Source organism: Salvelinus alpinus, chromosome 2 (assembly GCF_045679555.1).
Source record: "Salvelinus alpinus chromosome 2, SLU_Salpinus.1, whole genome shotgun sequence".
NCBI classification, from domain to species: domain Eukaryota; kingdom Metazoa; phylum Chordata; class Actinopteri; order Salmoniformes; family Salmonidae; genus Salvelinus; species Salvelinus alpinus.
In genome coordinates this window covers 118,521,355-118,535,272 of record NC_092087.1, presented here as the reverse complement: position 1 = coordinate 118,535,272, position 13,918 = coordinate 118,521,355, and the positions used below count along the sequence as shown (strand labels likewise).

At 50.7% G+C, this 13,918-nt stretch overlaps 1 protein-coding gene across 1 annotated transcript in view; it reads left to right on the top strand.

The window, feature by feature from the left end:
* LOC139568461 (protein FAM83G-like) overlaps nt 1–13,918 on the top strand; it is a 49,660-nt gene that overhangs the window by 13,364 nt on the left and 22,378 nt on the right. Inside the window, exons 3-5 of the mRNA XM_071390290.1 lie at nt 466–590; nt 1,576–2,071; nt 4,099–5,007. Coding sequence (XP_071246391.1) covers nt 466–590; nt 1,576–2,071; nt 4,099–5,007 — 1,530 coding nt within the window. The remainder of the gene's footprint in view (nt 1–465; nt 591–1,575; nt 2,072–4,098; nt 5,008–13,918) is intronic.

Here is a 13,918-nt window from a genome sequence, read left to right as displayed (position 1 = left end):
AGAACAACATTCAGTACATTCCATACTGCTGCTGCAGTCAATTACACGCACGCACGTGCACATACACACCCGCACGCACACAATTAAATCAACCGCATAGACTCCACTCTAAAGACAGTGCATTGGGAAAGTATTCAGACCCCTTGACTTTTAACACAATGACATCACAGTACCCCATAATGACATCACAATACCCCCATAATGACATCACAATACCCCCAGAATGACATCACAATACCCCATAATGACATCACAATACCCCCAGAATGACATTACAATACCCCATAATGACATCACAATACTATTATTAATTTCATGTAATAATTTGTAATTATCTGGTTTTAACTGGAACACTGCAGGGTGGTTGATGACTGTGTTCTGACAACAGGTTATAATAATATGTATTAATGTGTGTGTGTGTGTGTGTGTGTGTGTGTGTGTGTGTGTGTGTTCTCTGTCCTCTAGAACCTGCGCGTGCGATGTAGTGAAGGAGTAGAGTTCTACACTCGTTCGGCTCAGAAGGTCCGAGGTTCTCTCAGTCAGAGATACATGCTGGTAGACGGAGACAGAGCTGTGACTGGATCATACAGGTACCCTGACCTCTGACCCTCTCAGTCAGAGATACATGCTGGTAGACGGAGACAGAGCTGTGACTGGATCATACAGGTACCCTGACCTCTGACCCTCTCAGTCAGAGATACATGCTGATAGACAGAGCTGTGACTGGATCATACAGGTACCCTGACCTCTGACCCTCTCAGTCAGAGATACATGCTGGTAGACAGAGACAGAGCTGTGACTGGATCATACAGGTACCCTGACCTCTGACCCTCTCAGTCAGAGATACATGCTGATAGACAGAGACAGAGCTGTGACTGGATCATACAGGTACCCTGACCTCTGACCCTCTCAGTCAGAGATACATGCTGGTAGACAGAGACAGAGCTGTGACTGGATCATACAGGTACCCTGACCTCTGACCCTCTCAGTCAGAGATACATGCTGGTAGACAGAGCTGTGACTGGATCATACAGGTACCCTGACCTCTGACCCTCTCAGTCAGTGATACGTGCTGGTAGACAGAGACAGAGCTGTGACTGGATCATACAGGTACCCTGACCTCTGACCCTCTCAGTCAGAGATACATGCTGGTAGACAGAGCTGTGACTGGATCATACAGGTACCCTGACCTCTGACCCTCTCAGTCAGAGATACATGCTGGTAGACAGAGCTGTGACTGGATCATACAGGTACCCTGACCTCTGACCCTCTCAGTCAGAGATACATGCTGGTAGACAGAGCTGTGACTGGATCATACAGGTACCCTGACCTCTGACCCTCTCAGTCAGAGATACATGCTGGTAGACAGAGCTGTGACTGGATCATACAGGTATCCTGACCTCTGACCCTCTCAGTCAGAGATACATGCTGGTAGACAGAGCTGTGACTGGATCATACAGGTACCCTGACCTCTGACCCTCTCAGTCAGAGATACATGCTGGTAGACGGAGACAGAGCTGTGACTGGATCATACAGGTACCCTGACCTCTGACCCTGTATGTTCTCTCTCCTCAGCTTCACGTGGTCGGCGTCTCGTCTGGACCGGAACCTGATCACGGTTCTGAGCGGTCAGGCAGTGGAGACGTTCGACAAACAGTTCCGTGACCTCTACATGACCTCTAGGGGCGTGTCCCTCGCCAAGGTTCCGCTGGAGGAGGAGCCTATCCCTGACTTCACCCCTATCGCCACCCCCGCCCCTGTCTCCGCAGCCATTGCTAGGAAACTAGTCAACCCGAAATACGCCCTAGTTACGTCACAGGCTAAAGCTAACAATGCTAGCCCAGCTAGCTCCGCTAACGACTCTAGCAACAAGAACTCCACTACCCAAAATCCACTGGGACGGGTTCTAAAGCCTGCCAGAGAGCCAGTGGAGGCCCCGCCCCTCCACCCAGGACTAGCCAATCTGGAGAAGGTGTACCTGATCCCATACCTGCCCACCTGGCCGGAGCCAGACCCTCCCCGCGACGTGATTGGCTTCATCAATGTGAGAGATGCGTCCCGCCCCCAACAGGTTTGTTCCTCTCTACTGTTCCCCTTTCTCCTCACCCTTTCTCCTCACCCCAACCCTTTCTACTAACCCTAACCCTTTCTCCTCACCCTTTCTCCTCACCCTTTTTCCTCACCCTAAAGCCCTTTCTCCTCACCCCAACCCTTTCTCCTCACCCCAACCCTTTCTCCTCACCCCAACCCTTTCTCCTCACCCCAACCCTTTCTCCTCACCCCAACCCTTTCTCCTCACCCCAACCGTTTCTACTAACCCTCACCCTTTTTCCTAACCCTTTCTCCTCACCCTAACCCTTTCTCCTCACCCCAACCCTTTCTCCTCACCCCAACCCTTTCTCATCACCCTAACCCTTTCTCCTCACCCCAACCCTTTCTCCTCACCCCAACCCTTTCTCCTCACCCCAAACCTTTCTCCTCACCCTTTCTCCTCACCCCAACCCTTTCTCCTCACCCCAAACCTTTCTCCTCACCCCAACCCTTTCTCCTCACCCCAACCCTTTCTCCTCACCCTAACCCTTTCTCCTCACCCCAACCCTTTCTCCTCACCCCACCCTTTCTCCTCACCCTTTCTCCTCACCCTAACCCTTTCTTCTCACCCTAACCCTTTCTTCTCACCCTTTCTCCTCACACCAACCCTTTCTCCTCACCCTAACCCTTTCTCCTCACCCTTTCTCCTCACCCTAACCCTTTCTTCTCACCCTTTCTCCTCACACCAACCCTTTCTCCTCACCCTAAAGCCCTTTCTCCTCACCCTAACCCTTTCTCCTCACCCTTTCTCCTAACCCTTTCTCCTCACCCTAAAGCCCTTTCTCCTCACCCTAACCCTTTCTCCTCACCCTTTCTCCTCACCCCAACCCTTTCTCCTCACCCCAACCCTTTCTCCTCACCCTAACCCTTTATCCTCACCCCAACCCTTTCTCCTCACCCCAACCCTTTCTCCTCACCCTTTCTCCTCACCCTAACCCTTTCTTCTCACCCTTTCTCCTCACCCTAACCCTTTCTTCTCACCCTTTCTCCTCACACTAACCCTTTCTCCTCACCCTAACCCTTTCTCCTCACCCTTTCTCCTCACCCTAACCCTTTCTTCTCACCCTTTCTCCTCACACCAACCCTTTCTCCTCACCCTAAAGCCCTTTCTCCTCACCCTAACCCTTTCTCCTCACCCTTTTTCCTAACCCTTTCTCCTCACCCCAACCCTTTCTCCTCACCCCAACCCTTTCTCCTCACCCCAACCCTTTCTCCTCACCCCAACCCTTTCTCCTCACCCCAACCCTTTCTCCTCACCCCAACCCTTTCTCCTCACCCCAAACCTTTCTCCTCACCCTTTCTACTCACCCCAACCCTTTCTACTCACCCCAACCCTTTCTCCTCACCCCAACCCTTTCTCCTCACCCTAACCCTTTCTCCTCACCCTTTCTCCTCACCCTTTCTCCTCACCCTTTCTCCTCACCCTTTCTCCTCACCCTAATCCTTTCTCCTCACCCTAAACCTTTCTCCTAACCCTAACCCTTTCTCCTCACCCTTTCTCCTCACCCTTTCTCCTAAACCTTTCTCCTAACCCTTTCTCCTCACCCTAACCCTTTCTCCTAACCCTTTCTCCTCACCCTAACCCTTTCTCCTCACCCTAACCCTTTCTCCTCACCCTAACCCTTTCTACTCACCCCAACCCTTTCTCCTCACCCCAACCCTTTCTCCTAACCCTTTCTCCTCACCCTAACCCTTTCTCCTAACCCTAACCCTTTCTCTTCACCCTAACCCTTTCTCCTCACCCTAACCCTTTCTCCTAACCCTAACCCTTTCTCCTCACCCCAACCCTTTCTCCTAACCCTTTCTCCTAACCCTAACCCTTTCTCCTAACCCTTTCTCCTCACCCTAACCCTTTCTCCTAACCCTAAACCTTTCTCCTCACCCTAACCCTTTCTCCTAACCCTAACCCTTTCTCCTAACCCTTTCTCTAACACATGTATCTGACTCTCCCTACTGTTGTTTTAACGTGTGTTAGACCTTTCTGATAATGTATCTGACTCTTAACAGGTCCACCTCCAGAGAAGTCAACAGTTTGAGACCAGCCAAGCCATCAGGTTCACCTCTCCCTTCAGTATGCCTGAGAAACCCCTACCTGAGACTGCTACTCTACGGAATACACAGCACGACAAACACACGCCTTATACACAGATCCCTGATACACAGAACCCTGATACGCCTGACACACAGAACCCTGATACGCCTGATACACAGAACCCTGATACACAGAACCCTGATACGCCTGATACACAGAACCCTGATACGCCTGATACACAGAACCCTGATATGCCTGACACACAGAACCCTGACACAAACCCCTCCGCCCCTCCAGTCCCTAAACCTCGCACCCTGCAGCTCCTCATTAGCCCTGCCCATTCTCACCAGTCTGGCCGACCACAGGTCAGCCTGGTCCCCAGGACCGAAAGCCAATCAGGGACACCGCCTGCCTCCATCAGCCAATCAGAAACACTGATGGATACCAAGTCCCGCCATGGACAGAGAGATGAGGAGGAGGAGGAGTGGCTGGAAGAGGAGTGGCTAGATGAGGAGGAGGAGGGGTTGGAGGAGGAGGGGCTCGAGGGGAGGCGGGGCAGCAGTAGTCATGAAGATAATGGCAGCACCACGGCGCTATGTGACCACACGGCCAATGACACGTCGTCTGACGACTTATACTACGAGTGCAACGAATCAGACCCCAGAGAATCCTCGCCGGTGGCCAATGGGGTAACAGCAGAGTTGGCCCGGGTTGACGAGGGTCATCGTCATGGAAATGGGGTCAATGTGATGGCGAGGTTCTCCCAGAGCATGCTGGACCTTCGGCCTCACAGCCAATCAGACGACAGGGGAGTTCTAATGAGCCAATCACAGGACCGAAGAGGTCAACAGACACGGCCACAGCCACACAGACACATCGGACAGGTGAGACACCCACACCGTGGTTTAATACCCCTCACTAGGAGAGGACCAGATTAGACCTAGGGGTCAACAGACACATCAGACAGGTGAGACACCGTGGTTTAATACCCCTCACTAGGAGAGGACCAGATTAGACCTAGGGGTCAACAGACACATCAGACAGGTGAGACACCGTGGTTTAATACCCCTCACTAGGAGAGGACCAGATTAGACCTAGGGGTCAACAGACACATCAGACAGGTGAGACACCGTGGTTTAATACCCCTCACTAGGAGAGGACCAGATTAGACCTAGGGGTCAACAGACACATCAGACAGGTGAGACACCGTGGTTTAATACCCCTCACTAGGAGAGGACCAGATTAGACCTAGGGGTCAACAGACACATCAGACAGGTGAGACACCGTGGTTTAATACCCCTCACTAGGAGAGGACCAGATTAGACCTAGGGGTCAACAGACACATCAGGTGAGACACCGTGGTTTAATACCCCTCACTAGGAGAGGACCAGATTAGACCTAGGGGTCAACAGACACATCAGGTGAGACACCGTGGTTTAATAACCCTCACTAGGAGAGGACCAGATTAGACCTAGGGGTCAACAGACACATCAGACAGGTGAGACACCGTGGTTTAATACCCCTCACTAGGAGAGGACCAGATTAGACCTAGGGGTCAACAGACACATCAGACAGGTGAGACACCGTGGTTTAATAACCCTCACTAGGAGAGGACCAGATTAGACCTAGGGGTCAACAGACACATCAGACAGGTGAGACACCGTGGTTTAATACCCCTCACTAGGAGAGGACCAGATTAGACCTAGGGGTCAACAGACACATCAGACAGGTGAGACACCGTGGTTTAATACCCCTCACTAGGAGAGGACCAGATTAGACCTAGGGGTCAACAGACACATCAGACAGGTGAGACACCGTGGTTTAATAACCCTCACTAGGAGAGGACCAGATTAGACCTAGGGGTCAACAGACACATCAGACAGGTGAGACACCGTGGTTTAATAACCCTCACTAGGAGAGGACCAGATTAGACCTAGGGGTCAACAGACACATCAGACAGGTGAGACACCGTGGTTTAATAACCCTCACTAGGAGAGGACCAGATTAGACCTAGGGGTCAACAGACACATCAGACAGGTGAGACACCGTGGTTTAATAACCCTCACTAGGAGAGGACCAGATTAGACCTAGGGGTCAACAGACACATCAGACAGGTGAGACACCGTGGTTTAATACCCCTCACTAGGAGAGGACCAGATTAGACCTAGGGGTCAACAGACACATCAGACAGGTGAGACACCGTGGTTTAATACCCCTCACTCAACCGGAGGGGTCAACAAGGGTTAGGACACACATGACACATGCAGCCAGAGAGTTGATATGTCCGGTTGATGCAGCCAGAGAGTTGATATGTCCTGTTGATGCAGCCAGAGAGTTGATATGTCCGGTTGATGCAGCCAGAGAGTTGATATGTCCGGTTGATGCAGCCAGAGAGTTGATATGTCTGGTTGATGCAGCCAGAGAGTTGATATGTCTGGTTGATGCAGCCAGAGAGTTGATATGTCCGGTTGATGCAGCCAGAGAGTTGATATGTCCGGTTGATGCAGCCAGAGAGTTGATATGTCCTGTTGATGCAGCCAGATAGTTGATATGTCCGGTTGATGCAGCCAGAGAGTTGATATGTCCGGTTGATGCAGCCAGAGAGTTGATATGTCCGGTTGATGCAGCCAGAGAGTTGATATGTCCGGTTGATGCAGCCAGAGAGTTGATATGTCTGGTTGATGCAGCCAGAGAGTTGATATGTCTGGTTGATGCAGCCAGAGAGTTGATATGTCCGGTTGATGCAGCCAGAGAGTTGATATGTCCGGTTGATGCAGCCAGAGAGTTGATATGTCCTGTTGATGCAGCCAGATAGTTGATATGTCCGGTTGATGCAGCCAGAGAGTTGATATGTCCGGTTGATGCAGCCAGAGAGTTGATGTGTCCGGTTGATGCAGCCAGAGAGTTGATATGTCCGGTTGATGCAGCCAGAGAGTTGATATGTCCGGTTGATGCAGCCAGAGAGTTGATATGTCCTGTTGATATGTCCGGTTGATGCAGCCAGAGAGTTGATATGTCTGGTTGATGCAGCCAGAGAGTTGATATGTCTGGTTGATGCAGCCAGAGAGTTGATGTGTCCGGTTGATGCAGCCAGAGAGTTGATATGTCCGGTTGATGCAGCCAGAGAGTTGATATGTCTGGTTGATGCAGCCAGAGAGTTGATGTGTCCGGTTGATGCAGCCAGAGAGTTGATATGTCCGGTTGATGCAGCCAGAGAGTTGATATGTCTGGTTGATGCAGCCAGAGAGTTGATATGTCTGGTTGATGCAGCCAGAGAGTTGATGTGTCCGGTTGATGCAGCCAGAGAGTTGATATGTCCGGTTGATGCAGCCAGAGAGTTGATATGTCCGGTTGATTCAGCCAGAGAGTTGATATGTCCGGTTGATGCAGCCAGAGAGTTGATATGTCCTGTTGATATGTCCGGTTGATGCAGCCAGAGAGTTGATGTGTCCGGTTGATGCAGCCAGAGAGTTGATATGTCCGGTTGATGCAGCCAGAGAGTTGATATGTCCGGTTGATTCAGCCAGAGAGTTGATATGTCCGGTTGATGCAGCCAGAGAGTTGATATGTCCGGTTGATGCAGCCAGAGAGTTGATATGTCCGGTTGATGCAGCCAGAGAGTTGATATGTCCGGTTGATGCAGCCAGAGAGTTGATATGTCCGGTTGATGCAGCCAGAGAGTTGATGTGTCTGGTTGATGCAGCCAGAGAGTTGATATGTCCGGTTGATGCAGCCAGAGAGTTGATATGTCCGGTTGATGCAGCCAGAGAGTTGATGTGTCCGGTTGATGCAGCCAGAGAGTTGATATGTCCGGTTGATGCAGCCAGAGAGTTGATATGTCCGGTTGATTCAGCCAGAGAGTTGATATGTCCGGTTGATGCAGCCAGAGAGTTGATATGTCCGGTTGATGCAGCCAGAGAGTTGATATGTCCGGTTGATGCAGCCAGAGAGTTGATATGTCCGGTTGATGCAGCCAGAGAGTTGATGTGTCCGGTTGATGCAGCCAGAGAGTTGATATGTCCGGTTGATGCAGCCAGAGAGTTGATGTGTCTGGTTGATGCAGCCAGAGAGTTGATATGTCCGGTTGATGCAGCCAGAGAGTTGATATGTCCGGTTGATGCAGCCAGAGAGTTGATGTGTCCGGTTGATGCAGCCAGAGAGTTGATATGTCCGGTTGATGCAGCCAGAGAGTTGATATGTCCGATTGATGCAGCCAGAGAGTTGATATGTCCGGTTGATGCAGCCAGAGAGTTGATGTGTCCGGTTGATGCAGCCAGAGAGTTGATATGTCTGGTTGATGCAGCCAGAGAGTTGATGTGTCCGGTTGATGTGTCCAGTTGATGCAGCCAGAGAGTTGATATGTCTGGTTGATGTGTCCAGTTGATGCAGCCAGAGAGTTGATATGTCTGGTTGATGTGTCCAGTTGATGCAGCCAGAGAGTTGATATGTCCGGTTGATATGTCCGGTTGATGCAGCCAGAGAGTTGATATGTCTGGTTGATGTGTCCAGTTGATGCAGCCAGAGAGTTGATATGTCCGGTTGATGTGTCCAGTTGATGCAGCCAGAGAGTTGATATGTCCGGTTGATATGTCCTGTTGATGCAGCCAGAGAGTTGATATGTCCTGTTGATATGTCCGGTTGATTCAGCCAGAGAGTTGATATGTCCTGTTGATTCAGCCAGAGAGTTGATATGTCCGGTTGATGCAGCCAGAGAGTTGATATGTCCGGTTGATTCAGCCAGAGAGTTGATATGTCCGGTTGATGCAGCCAGAGAGTTGATATGTCCGGTTGATGCAGCCAGAGAGTTGATATGTCCGGTTGATGCAGCCAGAGAGTTGATATGTCTGGTTGATGCAGCCAGAGAGTTGATATGTCCGGTTGATGCAGCCAGAGAGTTGATATGTCCGGTTGATGCAGCCAGAGAGTTGATGTGTCCGGTTGATGCAGCCAGAGAGTTGATATGTCCGGTTGATGCAGCCAGAGAGTTGATGTGTCTGGTTGATGCAGCCAGAGAGTTGATGTGTCCGGTTGATGCAGCCAGAGAGTTGATGTGTCCGGTTGATGCAGCCAGAGAGTTGATATGTCCGATTGATGCAGCCAGAGAGTTGATATGTCCGGTTGATGCAGCCAGAGAGTTGATATGTCCGGTTGACGCAGCCAGAGAGTTGATGTGTCCGGTTGATGCAGCCAGAGAGTTGATATGTCTGGTTGATGCAGCCAGAGAGTTGATGTGTCCGGTTGATGCAGCCAGAGAGTTGATATGTCTGGTTGATGCAGCCAGAGAGTTGATATGTCTGGTTGATGCAGCCAGAGAGTTGATGTGTCCGGTTGATGCAGCCAGAGAGTTGATATGTCCGGTTGATGCAGCCAGAGAGTTGATATGTCTGGTTGATGCAGCCAGAGAGTTGATATGTCCGGTTGATGCAGCCAGAGAGTTGATGTGTCCGGTTGATGCAGCCAGAGAGTTGATATGTCTGGTTGATGCAGCCAGAGAGTTGATATGTCTGGTTGATGCAGCCAGAGAGTTGATATGTCCGGTTGATGCAGCCAGAGAGTTGATGTGTCCGGTTGATGCAGCCAGAGAGTTGATGTGTCTGGTTGATGCAGCCAGAGAGTTGATATGTCCGGTTGATGCAGCCAGAGAGTTGATGTGTCTGGTTGATGCAGCCAGAGAGTTGATATGTCCGGTTGATGCAGCCAGAGAGTTGATATGTCCGGATGATGCAGCCAGAGAGTTGATATGTCCGGTTGATGCAGCCAGAGAGTTGATGTGTCCGGTTGATGCAGCCAGAGAGTTGATATGTCCGGATGATGCAGCCAGAGAGTTGATATGTCCGGTATATGCAGCCAGAGAGTTGATATGTCCGGTTGATGCAGCCAGAGAGTTGATATGTCTGGTTGATGCAGCCAGAGAGTTGATATGTCTGGTTGATGCAGCCAGAGAGTTGATATGTCCGGTTGATGCAGCCAGAGAGTTGATATGTCCGGTTGACGCAGCCAGAGAGTTGATGTGTCCGGTTGATGCAGCCAGAGAGTTGATATGTCTGGTTGATGCAGCCAGAGAGTTGATGTGTCCGGTTGATGCAGCCAGAGAGTTGATATGTCTGGTTGATGCAGCCAGAGAGTTGATATGTCTGGTTGATGCAGCCAGAGAGTTGATGTGTCCGGTTGATGCAGCCAGAGAGTTGATGTGTCCGGTTGATGCAGCCAGAGAGTTGATGTGTCTGGTTGATGCAGCCAGAGAGTTGATATGTCCGGTTGATGCAGCCAGAGAGTTGATGTGTCTGGTTGATGCAGCCAGAGAGTTGATATGTCCGGTTGATGCAGCCAGAGAGTTGATATGTCCGGATGATGCAGCCAGAGAGTTGATATGTCCGGTTGATGCAGCCAGAGAGTTGATATGTCCGGTTGATGCAGCCAGAGAGTTGATATGTCCGGTATATGCAGCCAGAGAGTTGATGTGTCCGGTTGATGCAGCCAGAGAGTTGATGTGTCCGGTTGATGCAGCCAGAGAGTTGATGTGTCCGGTTGATGCAGCCAGAGAGTTGATATGTCCGGATGATGCAGCCAGAGAGTTGATATGTCCTGTTGATGCAGCCAGAGAGTTGATATGTCCGGTTGATGCAGCCAGAGAGTTGATATGTCTGGTTGATGCAGCCAGAGAGTTGATATGTCCGGTTGATGCAGCCAGAGAGTTGATATGTCTGGTTGATGCAGCCAGAGAGTTGATGTGTCCGGTTGATGCAGCCAGAGAGTTGATATGTCTGGTTGATGCAGCCAGAGAGTTGATATGTCTGGTTGATGCAGCCAGAGAGTTGATATGTCTGGTTGATGCAGCCAGAGAGTTGATGTGTCCGGTTGATGCAGCCAGAGAGTTGATGTGTCCGGTTGATGCAGCCAGAGAGTTGATATGTCTGGTTGATGCAGCCAGAGAGTTGATGTGTCCGGTTGATGCAGCCAGAGAGTTGATATGTCCTGTTGATGCAGCCAGAGAGTTGATATGTCCGGTTGATTCAGCCAGAGAGTTGATATGTCCGGTTGATGCAGCCAGAGAGTTGATATGTCCGGTTGATGCAGCCAGAGAGTTGATATGTCCGGTTGATGCAGCCAGAGAGTTGATATGTCTGGTTGATGCAGCCAGAGAGTTGATATGTCCGGTTGATGCAGCCAGAGAGTTGATGTGTCCGGTTGATGCAGCCAGAGAGTTGATATGTCTGGTTGATGCAGCCAGAGAGTTGATGTGTCTGGTTGATGCAGCCAGAGAGTTGATGTGTCCGGTTGATGCAGCCAGAGAGTTGATATGTCCGGTTGATGCAGCCAGAGAGTTGATATGTCTGGTTGATGCAGCCAGAGAGTTGATATGTCCGGTTGATGCAGCCAGAGAGTTGATGTGTCCGGTTGATGCAGCCAGAGAGTTGATATGTCCGGTTGATGCAGCCAGAGAGTTGATATGTCTGGTTGATGCAGCCAGAGAGTTGATATGTCCGGTTGATGCAGCCAGAGAGTTGATGTGTCCGGTTGATGCAGCCAGAGAGTTGATATGTCTGGTTGATGCAGCCAGAGAGTTGATGTGTCTGGTTGATGCAGCCAGAGAGTTGATGTGTCCGGTTGATGCAGCCAGAGAGTTGATATGTCCGGTTGATGCAGCCAGAGAGTTGATATGTCTGGTTGATGCAGCCAGAGAGTTGATATGTCCGGTTGATGCAGCCAGAGAGTTGATGTGTCTGGTTGATGCAGCCAGAGAGTTGATATGTCCGGTTGATGCAGCCAGAGAGTTGATGTGTCCGGTTGATGCAGCCAGAGAGTTGATGTGTCCGGTTGATGCAGCCAGAGAGTTGATATGTCCGGTTGATGCAGCCAGAGAGTTGATATGTCCGGTTGATGCAGCCAGAGAGTTGATATGTCCGGTTGATGCAGCCAGAGAGTTGATGTGTCCGGTTGATGCAGCCAGAGAGTTGATATGTCCGGTTGATGCAGCCAGAGAGTTGATATGTCCGGTTGATGCAGCCAGAGAGTTGATGTGTCCGGTTGATGCAGCCAGAGAGTTGATGTGTCTGGTTGATGCAGCCAGAGAGTTGATATGTCCGGTTGATGCAGCCAGAGAGTTGATATGTCCTGTTGATGCAGCCAGAGAGTTGATATGTCCGGTTGATGCAGCCAGAGAGTTGATGTGTCCGGTTGATGCAGCCAGAGAGTTGATATGTCCGGTTGATGCAGCCAGAGAGTTGATGTGTCCGGTTGATGCAGCCAGAGAGTTGATGTGTCTGGTTGATGCAGCCAGAGAGTTGATGTGTCTGGTTGATGCAGCCAGAGAGTTGATGTGTCTGGTTGATGCAGCCAGAGAGTTGATGTGTCTGGTTGATGCAGCCAGAGAGTTGATGTGTCCGGTTGATGCAGCCAGAGAGTTGATGTGTCCGGTTGATGCAGCCAGAGAGTTGATGTGTCTGGTTGATGCAGCCAGAGAGTTGATATGTCCGGTTGATGCAGCCAGAGAGTTGATGTGTCTGGTTGATGCAGCCAGAGAGTTGATATGTCCGGTTGATGCAGCCAGAGAGTTGATGTGTCCGGTTGATGCAGCCAGAGAGTTGATATGTCTGGTTGATGCAGCCAGAGAGTTGATATGTCCGGTATATGCAGCCAGAGAGTTGATATGTCCGGTTGATGCAGCCAGAGAGTTGATGTGTCCGGTTGATGCAGCCAGAGAGTTGATGTGTCTGGTTGATGCAGCCAGAGAGTTGATGTGTCCGGTTGATGCAGCCAGAGAGTTGATATGTCTGGTTGATGCAGCCAGAGAGTTGATATGTCCGGTTGATGCAGCCAGAGAGTTGATATGTCCGGTTGATGCAGCCAGAGAGTTGATGTGTCCGGTTGATGCAGCCAGAGAGTTGATATGTCCGGTATATGCAGCCAGAGAGTTGATATGTCCGGTTGATGCAGCCAGAGAGTTGATGTGTCCGGTTGATGCAGCCAGAGAGTTGATATGTCTGGTTGATGCAGCCAGAGAGTTGATGTGTCCGGTTGATGCAGCCAGAGAGTTGATATGTCCGGTTGATGCAGCCAGAGAGTTGATATGTCCGGTTGATGCAGCCAGAGAGTTGATATGTCCTGTTGATGCAGCCAGAGAGTTGATGTGTCCGGTTGATGCAGCCAGAGAGTTGATATGTCCGGTTGATGCAGCCAGAGAGTTGATATGTCTGGTTGATGCAGCCAGAGAGTTGATATGTCCTGTTGATGCAGCCAGAGAGTTGATGTGTCCGGTTGATGCAGCCAGAGAGTTGATATGTCCTGTTGATGCAGCCAGAGAGTTGATATGTCCGGTTGATGCAGCCAGAGAGTTGATATGTCCTGTTGATATGTCCGGTTGATGCAGCCAGAGAGTTGATATGTCTGGTTGATGCAGCCAGAGAGTTGATATGTCCGGTTGATGCAGCCAGAGAGTTGATATGTCTGGTTGATGCAGCCAGAGAGTTGATGTGTCCGGTTGATGCAGCCAGAGAGTTGATATGTCCGGTTGATGCAGCCAGAGAGTTGATATGTCCGGTTGATGCAGCCAGAGAGTTGATATGTCCGGTTGATGCAGCCAGAGAGTTGATGTGTCCGGTTGATGCAGCCAGAGAGTTGATATGTCCGGTTGATGCAGCCAGAGAGTTGATATGTCCGGTTGATGCAGCCAGAGAGTTGATATGTCTGGTTGATGCAGCCAGAGAGTTGATATGTCCGGTTGATGCAGCCAGAGAGTTGATGTGTCCGGTTGATGCAGCCAGAGAGTTGATGTGTCCGGTTGATGCAGCCAGA